This window comes from Puntigrus tetrazona, chromosome 12, assembly GCF_018831695.1.
Source record: "Puntigrus tetrazona isolate hp1 chromosome 12, ASM1883169v1, whole genome shotgun sequence".
NCBI classification, from domain to species: Eukaryota; Metazoa; Chordata; class Actinopteri; order Cypriniformes; family Cyprinidae; genus Puntigrus; species Puntigrus tetrazona.
In genome coordinates, this window is record NC_056710.1 from 14,530,107 (window position 1) to 14,544,488 (window position 14,382).

At 38.1% G+C, this 14,382-nt stretch overlaps 1 protein-coding gene across 6 annotated transcripts in view; it reads left to right on the forward strand.

Moving 5' to 3' along the window:
• The window catches only part of rbfox3a (RNA binding fox-1 homolog 3a), a 363,663-nt gene that overhangs the window by 250,391 nt on the left and 98,890 nt on the right, over positions 1 to 14,382 (forward strand). The window contains exon 1 of one of the 6 annotated variants that reach the window (XM_043253942.1): positions 11,641 to 12,021. The exons of the other annotated variants lie outside the window; for them this stretch is intronic. Coding sequence (XP_043109877.1) covers positions 11,896 to 12,021 — 126 coding nt within the window. The 5' untranslated portion in view covers positions 11,641 to 11,895. Of the gene's footprint in view, positions 1 to 11,640; positions 12,022 to 14,382 lie in introns of those variants that run through there. 6 annotated transcript variants of the gene reach the window in all.

The window sequence follows — 14,382 nt, forward strand, 5'->3', positions numbered from 1 at the left end:
TGCCCAGGTGTGCTGGAGGTAATTTGATACATTCTGTCACCATCAAAGATTAATCTGTCATGTCAATCTTCACATAACATTCCAAATTTTATCCTTTTTTTTTCCCCCCTCCGTCCCTCTCTTCCTTCCTCACTCTGGAACATTCATTCGTGATATTAAGTGCAGAAAATGACTTGCGCTTGAAAACCCTCTGAAATTGAATGGATCCGAGGCGATGGATTGCATGCCATTCATTTAGATAGAGGGAGGCTGGGGAGGTGGTGCGGGAGGCTGGTAATACTGAGTGGCTTTTGCCTTACGGCCGATAAATTGCTGGTGCACTAAACCTTTGGAGGGTGAAACACACATCGCCGGTAGCCTGCAGTGACACGAGTCTTTTTATTAACCAATGTCGCACTATAGGACATGACCAGCATGCTCCATTCCTCACGTGTCGAGTATTTCTAGCTCCCGGCCCACTCAACCAATTACCACAAAACACGTTTTAATGACTTTTCTTTTTTCTTTTTTTCACCTGTAGTCTTAGATAGATCTACACACTGTCGATCTGTACCTAGACATGTGTGCAGCCCCCAGATTAATTAGTTTTCTATCTTGTGTTAAATTCTAACTGAGGGGACATGCGCTATTATTCTGGATTTTACAAATTGCAAAAAGAATTTGTGCACAATGTCTCAGTTTGAAAAGTTGGACAATTTTGCCGTGCGGTTGGTGTAAACTGTAAAAATAAATGATAAATAATGAGGTTTTTTGGCTCTTTTCCCTGTAAAATGTATGGTGATCACTGGTTGTCAAGTTCTCTACAGTGAGAAAGTAGAGGAAAAGTTGAACCAAGCGTGACCAGCGGGATTGACAGAAGAAAGGAAGGAAAGGGCAGCTGGAAGGGAAGAAGGAAAAAAGGAAGATAGCATGGCCTGAAAGGAAGTAAGGCAGGAAGGAGCCATTCAGAAAAGAGAACGTAGGAATTGGAAGAATGGGAAAGGCAAGAAATGCAACAAGGAAAAGAAAATGAAGGCTAGAAAAAAAGGAGGAAAGGGGGAAGGAAATATTTGTGAAAAAAAGTAAACAATATAAACGAAACTGAACGGTAAAGGGAAGGAAAGTGAGAAGGAAAAGGGGAAGGGAAAAAGGAAAGGAATGCAGCAAAGAAAGAAAGAAAAAGGCATGGAAGTGTTAAGTAAAAAGAAAAGTAAATCAGCAAGGAAAAGGGATGAAAGGAAAGTAAAAGGAAAACAGCAAGAAAAAATGGAAAGGAGAAGACAGTGTCAGCCAAAAAGAGCACTCTTGCCCTCTTATAAAAATAATTAATAAATAAATAAAAACAGTAAATAATAATGAATCAAAAAGCTATTGCTACTTCTGTAAAACTATACAAAGATGATTTGGGACTTTCAGTAGCAGAAGGTTTTCGATTTTGTCAGCCATTTGGATTTCTTTTTTAATGGCAGTGGTTGCTCGAATGAAGTTGGTAGTAGTGCAGGACTGTGCCAAAGCAATGTTTACTGTGGAACATTATCGTATGGCTGGTGGAATGAACAGAGAGGTTTTGGATTGCATGAGAAAGAATAAGTGAGGGAGGGGTGTTTGTTGTCAGCCCGAATGTGCCGTTGGCTGGTGACACAGCCGCACTGGTCCGGATGACTTCAGAACCCGCTCGGATGTAGCAGGAGGCCAGAATGCGGCTTCTGCAACCTCCCTAAAACCCCCACATCCACCCCCTGTGTGCCCGCCCCACATTACCAGCTGTTCCCCGTCGCTGCGGCTGAGCTCGGTGCCATGCTGTGCCGTCCGCTTTTTGCGCAGCCTGTGCCAATGGGTATTAGCACTCCTGTGAGAGAGGTCTCGTCCTCCGCACCTGTTCCACTGCAGCGGCGCTCAAATGCCTCCGCCGTAGCTTCTGAGGATCCACTGTGACTCTCCGCGGGGCACTGCGTTTGTGGTGCAGAGGTTGTGATGTAATTGAACTTCTACACAAGCGAGTCCGTATAGGGACTATAAAACTCTGATAAAACACACGCGTCACCCAGATGTTTATTAGGTATGTTTTTAATTGAGATGTGTTTTATCTGCAATACATCTTGCTGTCTTCTGTTGTTATACAATTTGATTTTGTTAACTTTTTAAACACTGTGGTAGTCTTAGATAGATCTAAATAGGGGACACTATTATTCTGGATTTTACAAATTGCGAAAAGAATTTGTGCACAATGTGCTCACATGATTTTGTTAACTTTTTAGGGCAAAATACAGTAGATTTGAGCTATTTCAGTCATGAATATTAAAACCTAAACTGTTTGTTCATATATTGTATTTAGAGGAAAATTTGACCGTATCACAAGTCATGCATTAATCTGCGTGAAGAAAAGACCTCAGTTTATTTAGTATGGACTGTTTTTGATTTTGCATCACTTTTAATATTGATAGCTCCTTTTATGTTTACAGTACAATATTCAGTTTATTTTTATATTAATACAGATTTGAAGTTTAAATCAGCTTTTATTTTAGTTTGTTCAATATGGGTTTTTTTCGGTTTGTTTTGTTTAATTTAATTAGATTAGTTTTGTTTTGCTTTGCTTTGGTTAGTGCAATCTTCCCGCAGTAATCCTACCTAATTCTGACATTTGAAATTTAGCACTATTATAGCGCAATTGACATTTACATATGCAACATCGTTAATCTAAATAGAACTCACCTGTTTTATTCATTATTGTTTTCTTCTTGTTTCCTCAGATACCTTTTTTTAAACCCCTATGAAGTGAGAGAAGCGATTGAAACCTAACACTTATTTTAAATGTTTTTTTTGGTTTTTTTTTATATGTAAATTGAGAAAGGGGGTGCTAAAAGAAGTATATGAACAGAATGAGTGTGCGTGGTCTCTGGAGGGAAGCTGAATTACCTGCGAGGCTAAGGATAAATCAACACGAGCACGAGAAAGAAAATTTACGCGTCATGCTTGATTGATATTATAGAGCTGCTCGATTGTACGAGGCATCTCCTCTGTGTCGGAGTCCTTCAGCAGCTCCCCCGTTCCTCTTTTCCTCCTCCTCCTCTCTTCCCATTTTCTCCTCGAAACGCCGGATGGGCTTGTTCACTTATTCCCGCTCTTATTTACTGAGTGTTCAGGGAGAAAAATGAAGTTTATGGTAATAGGGCTGTGTCAGGCAGGCCAAGGTGCGTTGTTTCCATCTGGGTGCTCACTCTCGCTTTTCCTCTCTCACTCCATCTCCATCTTTCTCTCTCTCTCCATTTCCACCTGATACCCTCTGTCTGTTCAATTCCCTTTCTTTTTCACTCAGTTTCCATAATTTCATAACTTTTACAACCTCAGAGATCAGCTTCAACATTCACGGTCTGTTGAGATTGACTGGGGTCTCAGAGACTCAAAGAGTCTACATTAAAAAATATTAATAGTTAATAATTTCCAAATTAACCTCTTATTTTCAGCCTTATCTCTCTGTGCATGTTCCTCTGACTTGGCCATTCCTGTAGGCATGCTTTATTAAAGCTTTAACACTTTTTCCTATCAAAAGTAGATATAAATTAAATCAAATAAATGGAAATGGCTAGAATGTAGACCAATAAGAATACTGTTAACAATATTAAAATTGTATTAATATACGAGTCAATGCAGCTTTGTTTTTTCATAGATTAGAATGTGTCCCGTTTAATTTAATTGAAAATAATGACTCACTCATTTTTGCAATGATTTGCAGGGGGAAAAAAGCAGTGTAACAAAAATGCATCTTAAATTTTTGCTACTATCCTTTTAACCACTATGTTTTACCCATTTGTCAGCAAGACATTTTTACTCATTCAAAATATAATACAATTTGGTATGATCACTTGTTCTTTTGCACTTTAAATTTTAGTATATACAGGTTAGACTATGTAATGTCTCTGGATTACACTGGAGGTAATAGCATTTATTATTTCACCCATATTTTGAATTTTTTATTCTTCATAAAATTATATTTGAAACAAGTGGACACTATGCATTTAATTTATTTAGTCTGTGAGAGCAGAAGATGAACGTTGTACTTCGAATTATAAATAAAAGTCAGATACTGCGTGAATATATTTTAACAACTGTATTGTATAATGCAAAAACCGTAAGGCACTGATGCAAACACCATAATGCTCTTGGGTGCACTTAGCAATCATCTTGAGATGTGTTGACAATTTACCCAAAGCGAGGGGTTTTCCCTCTGCGATCTTGAAATTGAAACATCCGCTCCAGAGCAGGTTGCATATATGGTAAAACACCGTTTCTGCCGAGCGAGCTTCCCTCGGTGCGCCACAGCCTCAATAAATCACACACATTTGTTCCACAGAAATGCAAATTCCAGTGGAGGTGAGCTTAAATTTCATCAGGCATATATTGTACATCGGCGTCAGAGAGAAGTAAACCAGAACAAGCCGGATTGCTTTGGTGAATTGCATTTCCACATGACGTCAGAAGACTCTACTGTACGTCTTCAGAACGAATTCCGATGTGGCGTAGTCGCTTTAGACTCTTGGTGTTAAGATATTGTATGCACATATAGACTGCGCTGTTCGCCGTTCTCTCTCCTCACCTCAAAGGCATGCAGAGTCTCTGAAGTTTTTTTTTTTGGAGGGCGAGGAGAAAAGAAAAGACTATGTGATGGAGAGTATGATGGAGCAGCAGAGGAGGCCGATGGAGCGCTGTCTCAGTGCGCTGCCCGAATGATGGATGAACTTTGAACAGATTTGCTCAACATTAAAAGGGTCGGGAGGCCCCTGGGCCTGTAAGGCAGTGTGGGAGAGAGAGAGAGAAAGAGAGAGAGAGAGAAATGAGAAATAGTGCCATGTGCCATAGACTCTGTTTATGGGTGCTACTTTCGGATTTTGCAGCCTTATCGCCAACAGCAAGCCACACCAATATTTCAGGTGAAGGGGTGAGAGAGAGCACTGTGGGAAATTATATTATGTAGAGATATTAGAGTAATTCACCCACGGTTGGCTGTCCCATGCTGCCCTGTCCCTCAGGTGCTCCATTGTCTCCTAATCCTATTCTGGTAGTGCTGGATTCTTAAACCAGGAAACTTCACACCTTTACATTGAGATTAATGCCTGAGGGACACGTTACACGCTCTCACTCATTCTGTGGTCATTCTACGGTATTAAAAATGTAGACACTCTCTCAGGTTCAACCTTTCCCATAATACAGTAGGTGGTATTACAATAAAACTGATTTCTGTGGTTTGCTGAATTTGAAAACCTGTCATTCACAGAGGAATGCGGGTAAACATTACCAGTTTTGTCTGATTGATTTTTTTTTTTTTTTTTGCATCAGGTAGAATTTTTACATCTTTTTTACATTTTTAAATCTTGTGAAAGTTCTTCATTGTTTATTAATAATATGTTTAAACATTTCAACATTGTACATTTACTAACTATCTAACTACAGACTATCATACTTTTAAAATGGCAAAACGGTTTTCAACTGTGATAATAAACATGTAACACTGAATACTGAAAATATTGAAATAGCAGCTGCTGAAAATCAAGCTTTGCCATCACATTCAAATATATTAAATTATATTGTTATATTATAAAATACCTTGCCTTTTTTTCCAAATAAATGCAACCTTGTGAGAAAAGGATACAATAATATCCAATTAAGAAACAAATAAATCTTATCAGCCACAATCATTATCCAAGATGAACAAATGATTTATTGTTATTGTTCATGGTTACCATATCATCCCTTATCATATAAGTTGTTATGTTACCAGGTAATACAGGACTGTATTATCGTGTTAGTATAAATATTTTGTCTAATTTGAAAATACTTCTAGCTTTTAACTGTGATAAGAAATATGTGAAATTTCAGTTTTGTCATCACATTTTAAGTATATTACATTATAAACATAATTGAAATTGTAGTAATGTTGTATAGTATGTTGTATAATATTTTTTTTTCAAATGAATGCAGCCTTGGTGACCATAAAATAGATGATAAGATCTAATTAAAAGATGCCTAAAGAGACCTAAAAATCTTACCATCCCCAACCATCATCCAAGATTAATAAATATTGTTCAAGTATTGTTCAGTGTTACTGTAAATATTCTAATTCAGCTATGCTTCTAGCTACTTCACAGAGAGAAACAAAACCAATTAACAAAACAAAAATAAACAAAACAATTGTTTTCTCCTTTTTTTTCATTTTTCCTGCTTCCCAGGTTCACATCGGAAGTGGCAAATGCCGGCTTGGATTCCCAAATCAATAATTAGCTCCTTCATTTCGACTCATCGCACAGCCCCTCTCGGCTCTAATCGCTTCAAAATACACTCGCACAATAGTGAGCTAATTTACTTACAATTATATTTTCAATTATGCCCTAATAAACCCATTGTACTCTGGGTAATCACAAGTTACCCTTTGAGCTAATGCAATATGGCGCAGTGTGAAGTCAAATTCAATTTCGTGCAGTGAAATGAAAAAATAAGCACATGCTCTCAATCATCATGCCAGAGGTTTATTCATTGTGGACCCCCACTGCTGTTCAGCAAGATGTGAGACAATAAGTACCCAGCATTCTTGACTAGCGAGCCTCAGGTAGTCATAAGCTACAGCTATGTAATGGTTTGTTGTATATGATGAAACTTCCCTCGGTGCTTTCTCATGTTGCAGTGAAACGGCAGATTAGTGCGTCACCCTGCAAGATTTTCAGCTTTGTTTGGACTGTTGCAGGTAATGTGGTTGGACAGCCATTGCCTTATGCAATGCTCATGACCTCCATGTGAACTGGCTGCTATTGAAACTCAATGAAGTAAGAGAGGGAAAAATGGTGAAACTGTGAGGCTGATTCATGGTGTTTTGCTGGTTTTGAACCACACTCTTAATTCTGCTGGATACACAAACATGAATGAACAGGATTCTGTGTTTTCTACTAGTAATGAGAGGTCTGACTCATTTCTGTGAATCACTGCTTTTAAACAGTTTCAGTGAACTTGTTAAAACAACTGATTCAGCTGTTCTTTTACGTCCTGTCGTTGAGTGATTCTTCAATTAAAGAACCTTTCCTGTCTTTTATAATCATTTTGAACAAATGCATTTTTTAAGATTTAAGATAGATTTTGTTTTTCCTGGTAGAAAATTGCCGGCACCTTTTTTGTTATGGGCATTTCCGTCAAAAAGAAAACATAAAACACGCGCACACACACACACACACACACACACATACATACACATACATAAATATTTGTGTGTGTGTGTGTGTGTGTGTAATGTGCACTATTATATTAAATAAAAAAAAAACATTATATATAAATAAATGTAAAAATATATATATATATATATATATATATATATATATATATATATATATATATATATATATATATATATATATATAATGTGTGTGAATGTGTAGAAAATGTATGTATATACACATGTACACATATACTGTGTGTGTATGTATATATATATATATATATATATATATATATATATATATATATATATATATATATATATATATATAGATATATATAGATATATAGATATACAGTATATGTATATACAGTACATTGTGCCCTGTTTCTACAGATTTTTACAGTGTATATACATTTTTTACAGCTTCCAGGGATGATATAGGGGACATAGGTTGAGTCAGTGGGTGTTATTGATGGGTGGTTACACATTTGAACGTGGGCACACTATAATCAGCGTTAAAACCAGACAGCAGTGTTTCATTCCTAGTTTGGTCAGATGTTGTAATGCCGTGCAGTCACCTTAAGAGTAAGGAGACACATTTGACTTTCTTCTTTGCTATTGTTCCACTTTGCAGAGGATAAGCACCTTAGGGGACGAGGGTAGAAGAATGCCTAATGTGGCAGCCCCCTGTCAGGATTCAACCCCTTTGATTCCCCGTTTCAAACGGCGCCTCTACCAGCCAGGGAGGACGCATGTGAAAGTCACTTTCCAATAGACAACCAGTTTTTTTTTGCGTGCTCTTGTTTTACGTGCGTCCGGAGCTCGCTGGGACTCCATAGCTTTTCATGACCGTTTGTGTTTTGAATGCATCAGACATACTTTTCCACCTCCCACTCTCATTCCCCCCGTCCCTCGACGCTGTACTAGGTACCACCTTCTTGCCCCGATGCCGCCCCAAAACCCCCAATCCCATCTTTCGTGCTGGGCTTTTTGCATTGTGTCAATAAACAAGACGTTCTCTGTCACGGGGAGGCTGAAAAAAGAGTTCAAACCATCTTTGAAGTTACAGCAGTGCCGCTTTGAAGTTCTCAATGTCACAGGGCATTTAAGTTCTCATAAGGATGAGTTGGAAAAAAATAAAAGTCGGAAAAAATCTCAGACTTCCCGGTGAACTTCGAAGAGGCATCTTTACAGAGATGATAAATGACATGACAGACATGATAAAACACCACTGTCCTCATTTGCACAGGAGAACATGAAAATTGCAAGGGTAAAGCCAACGCATGCCATTGATCGACATATATGTATGCTAAATAATTGATTATGAAGATTTTATCTGAGGAAATCCGCCAAAACGCATCTCGGGGGGAGGTTTTATTGCTCGGGCGTTGCTCTTTTATAGCTCAGGAGGCTTATAGGAAATCTCGGTTATGTATGATTTGAATATCAGCTTTGTTTCGGATGTTTTTTATGAAGAGAAATAAAATCAGAAACAAATGAGACACTTGTTGTCAGACAGTAAAAGACGAGCTATGAGAGTACATATGATAGCACAACTCAGATCATTTGAACTTGGATGAATTTGATAAGAAATGTTTCAAAGTGTTTTTGTTGCAGACTTGTTATGTCTGTTTTTTCCTGTATAAAAAAAAAGAGGACAAAAAACTATTTGTCCCCTTTTTTGCCCACACAATGAAAGTCAATGGGGTCCAGTGTTGTATACAGGTTTGATGGTGAGTAGATGATGACAGAATTCATTTTGGAGTGAAATATCCTTTTAAAGAGTTGACATTTGTGTGTTTTTATTTCCTGTGGGATGTATGGATTCATGAATAAGAGGAAAAAGCAAATCGGAACGCGTAACCCATCCTGGCTCACAGCCACAATCTACTTTCTGTGATTGCAAGTGATTTGTTGTAACTGGTGGAGGGGTGTGTTTTAGAGTAGTCACAGCACCTGAATGGCTTTGAAGTAGCGGTGTGTGGTTTGATTGATACAGTCTGAAATCTTATGTCATTACGCTCATCTGCACTGATGTTTCTGTGCCAACAGGGATCTTACAGTTGTCCCCGCTGATTGAGTGTCTATATGGCTGCAAATGGAGCTTGTAGAAACGGCAGTGTGAAAAATCCATGCTATAACATATTCAGGTTTTACTTCAGTTTTCTTGAGTATGTGTATCCATCATGTGTGGAGATCGATTCAGCAGTGTGTTCTTTGTTGGCGAATATTGTAATGTATTTTTCAGAAATGCAGCATGTAAAGAATCATAATGTCACAAGGTGAGCAACGGTTTAGCTTTTGTCAAGAAGGTTTTATTTATTACTGACAGTTTCTCTCATTGCATTAGACTCCTTTAATCTCTCCTTCTCTTGACCATTATGAGTGTGGACTAGAAACGGACATAGAGACCTTTAATACTAATGAGTGTTTGTGGTTGTCCACTGGTATTATGGTCAGAGTTAGCTTTAGTGGAAATGACTGCCTAGTGAACTCATCTTTATTTCTTTAGCTCACTCAGCTCATTACAGCTAATGTCTCATCAGTTTCTATTAGCACTGTTAACAGAGTAGTGACAGCACACTAAGACAAAAGAGCAGAATGAAAAGGAGCCTCAAAGATTTGTTTCTGCACCTTAAATTGCTAAAATGTCAGTGAAACTGCGATAACGTCTAATATAAACCTTAAAAATGAGTGTATGAGAGGATTGTTCAAATGAGAGCACGCACACTTTCACCCACACTAGCGTGCTCTGTGGTAAAGATGACCGTGTCCACTACATGCTTACGTGACAAAAGAGATTTATGTGTTATTGAGAGTCATCAGTGAGGGGCTTAATATCTAAGATTTTCATCAGCATTAAATGAAGATACATTTTCACTTTGAACCCCATAATATCTGTTTAATTTAGCTTACATACCAGGTTATAGATATATTTCAAGCACATTTTATCAGTTCAGACAGGCATTTTTAATCACCAATATTCTCACTTGCTAAAATGGTATCATTTGTACAGATTGAATCGTTATTTGCTGACTGCAAGGATTTGTCAGGAAGTAATGATCTAATATAATAATAGTAACTGTTAATATCTCAGGTACTTCATATTTTTTTATCTAAAACTAAAAGATTGTACATGGAAAGACGTGAACGGTTAGGTGGACATATATTTTGTAAAAATGTACGTCGTGAAGTTGTAATAGTTGAACTTAATATGACGGCTTGGAATTATTAAAGTAATTAATTTTTTTTAATAAAAAATTTTACATTTTATATCATTTGTCCAGACAGAAATGTTGTTTACAGACTATGATTTGTCAACAAACAACTTTAAAAATAATTAAAACAAAGATCTTGTTAATCTCTCTAAAAGGTTTTGAAAAATAAAAATAGCTAATATTTAATTGTATTTAATTTATTGTAAGTAATATAGTATTTTTTAGTAATATTAAATAGCATTAATTTAGTAAAATGGTTCTATCGTGGTCAGTCATTTGTGCTCCGAAAAGTTTAGCTTCCAGCTGGAATTTACAGCACTTCTACCATAATTTACAATTTAATTACTAAGAAAACCATAAAGCAGACTTGGTGTACAAACCACACATTATAACTCTTACCTGAGAGATCAATAAATCAAGATTCGGTGTAAGGTCAGAGTTTATGTTAAAATCAAAACAATAATCAAAAGTCGCACATCTGTTCCTTCCTTTGCCAAAAGAAAAAAAAAAGCTGAATGTTTTTTTTTTTTTTTGTTCTGCATCATTCTAAGCACTATATTTTTCTCTGAACAAATAGAAAAGACCCTATTAAAACCAATACATTTCCACCAAAGGATGTTGTTGGATGGGTTGCATGGTTGTGTTTGGCGGCTGCAGTTCGGTGCATCGGTGGGGGTTTCCTTCCCCATAATGGGGGCACATCTGGTGTGTCTGCATCCAAAGAGAAATAGATCAACCCCCCAAAGACCCTAAATGAACCCAATACATATCCCAGTCCAGCCTAGGGCTGTCTAACTCTCCCAAACCTTGGAACAAGACTCTGGCTTTGGTGGCCAGATCACCCTTGATCACCTTAAATTACTGAATAATTATTCAGGTGTCATTTCCTTTATTCCTTACCGGACTTATGATGATTAGAGTGATTCATGAATCAAAAAGCTAATCAAATGTTTTGCGAATCGTCGCAGAAAGTGGCGCGCGGCTGTGCAATTAATGGCCGAGATCAGCTGTTGTGATGTCATTATACATTCCCTTCATTTTCTACAGTGGGTCTGTTTGATCTTTGAATACCCCCGGGAACTCCTGCCTCCTCCCTCTCAGCATCCCTCCCTTCCTCCTCCTCCTCCTCCTGCTCTCCCTCGCTCGAGCAGAACCTCCCCTTTTCTCTCTCCGAGGGCTCACATTGGCTTCCGTATGTGTGTGTGCGTGTGTAAGAGTGTAAGTGAAAGTGCGCAGCCGAGCCTTGATGACAGAGGGCCCAGGACCATTCAGACGACTCGCACGCCCGCGTTCAGCCCACCTCCAGAACAGCTGAGAAAAAGAATCAGTCCACAGAAAGAACAGCAGAAAAGAGAAGCAGATAGAATCAAAAAGACTTCTGCACAAAACAAAGAAGAAGGAGTAGAGGCAGAGTGAGGTTTTCAGAGAGAGAGAGAGAGAGAGAGAGAGAGAGAGAGAGAGAGAGGGAGAGATAGAGAGAGAGGATCTCCCAGCTTAATGCGCAAAACGTCCCGCTACCACATGCTGTGCTCAATGGCCAACACAGGCTGTCTTCTGCTCTCCGGCTCAGGGATGCTAACACACTCTCTCCAGTGTCCCCCCGCGTTCCTCTACCTACCCGAGGTAAGGCAATCCCGATCCCTCCGTCTTGCGCTCGCTCTTTCTTCCTTCTCTTCTTCTTCTGCTACTTGCGGGTGACACGTGCTAGCATTGTGTTCACCCCCTCCTCCTCATATCCCTCCTCCCTCAAAACCCTCGGCAGGGGTCATCCTTCTCTGTTCTCATCTTTTCATTCATGCTGTGAGTTTTTGCAGTGTCAGTTTTGCTTTTATACTATAGTTATTCCATATCCTATACTAACTTTTTTTGCTTGGATGTTTTCTTTTTCTTTTTTATTGTATACAGAGTGTATTTTTAGTTTGGATAATTTGCAGTGTTTTTTTAATTATTATTTCAAACATATATATATATTATAGATTTTTATATAAAACAAGTCTATTTTTATTATTTACATTTTTATATTTTATATATATATATATATATATATATATATATATATATATATATATGTGTGTGTGTGTGTGTGTGTGTGTGTGTGTGTGTGTGTGTTTTCTTGCATAACATCCCATTTGTATCCAGAGTCAATAACACATCACTACCTTTCAAACTGTTTTTCTTTTTTACTTTATTTCATCGAGGTCTTCAAAAACCCAAGACTGTCGTTTACTTCAAACGTATCAGCTGTGTTGAGGTTCTTGTTTAATTGCATTCAGTGCTTTCTGTTTCATAAGTTGTGTGAATCTGTCTGTGCTTTTTTTTTTTTTGTGAGATACTCACTGGCCGAATGTAGACAGATGTCACTGAATTAGTCCGTTCTAGTAAATGGGGGTTGGCTGACTTTTCTGAAGGTGCATGGAAATTGTGTGGCACGTGAGAGGCTGCGGTGATTGTTTTTGGCCGCGTGTTTGCATTACTACGATGGCAGGCTGCTGCTTTCCTCTAGACGGTGTGTTATTGCTCAGATATAAAGAATGATAAGGCTGTTGAGAGATAACCTGCCTCATGCTGCTACCAAATCGCTCCTCACTCATCACCTTAACAGTCGCTGTCCCGGCAAACACACACACAACACCAGCTGTCCGGGCCTCTGCTGTCCCAGCGCCGTTCGATGTGTGTGTGTGTACATGTGTGTCTGTGCATACCAATAAGGCGTATTTAAGGATTCATCCTGTAAATGCTTGCGCGTTTGAGCGTCCTCATAATTCCTCATCTGATTTTGAACAGATGTCATCGACAAGATGTCAGGGCTTGTTTTTGTGTACACCCGTAATTGATTAGCTGTGAGAAACGTCTCTCAAATATCTGTCATATTGGGCTCGTTGGATCCGAGGCGCTAGCAGGGGTTTGTTTCGGTTTCAATATTGTTATTTTGTTACAGCGATTTCAGGGTTTTTTTTTTTTCCTGAAGACAGTTGCTGCGAGAGTTAAAAAAAAAAAAAAAAAAAGAATGATACGCAGACTTGTTCTCATCTATCAAATTTAGTATGACTCACTTCCAAATAATACAGACAGATTCAGAAAGAGTTATCACACCCTCAGGGATTCTACAGGATCCCATTCGTTATTCCTTTTGCCTTTCTTTGCTTTTATTCACCTGCTGAAACGGTAGCCACACACGGCACGTCACATCTTGTAGATTGTGAATCGTAATAAGATTTGTTTCTTCGTTTTTTTTTTTTGCCTTTCTTCTTTTGTGTCGAATTCCTCACCTGTGTCTCATCTTAGACTGCAGTCTATGCCCAAAAAAATTCACTTCAGGGTAACAGTGCTGTGTGCTTCAAAAACAATATAGTGAAAAGAAAGTGTGTTTTGCAAAAAGTAAACTTACTGATTTTACTGTTACACAAAATGGATTTTCACAAAAATTGATATTTGATATGTGCATGCAAGTAGAAACACTACAAATCATGCATCTCTTATACATTTCACGTAAAGACGCGTAATTGTCTACAAACATATAAGAACGCAATTTTTTTTTTTTTAAGTGACAGCCATGTAGATGCTTGTTACAATTTTTACCTTTCTCACCGCTGCTGTGATAGCTTAAACTTTTTTTTTTCTCTTGATTTTCACATTTTGTACAGCACGTCTGTGAAGTTAATGTGTGTGTCATGCTGTGTGTGTGTGTGTTTTGGTCGCCGACTGCATGCACTAGCGCTGGCAAATGCAGTTTAGCTGCATTACTGTCTGTCTTCATTGGATTAGGAATTAACTAGGCATCCACACTGCTTTTGTTTTCAGTTTAATAGCATAAGTTTGAGCCGTAGCGTCATGCAGGTAATTTTTTTTTAGCAAACAGTGTGTTTTCTCATACTGCGTGCAGTTGCAGAACAAAACAATTGCAGAGGCAGAACGTGTTTCTAGTTCAGTAGTTTGTTCTGTAACCTCATTTAAACATCAAACCGCTGTTGTTTGATACAGTCT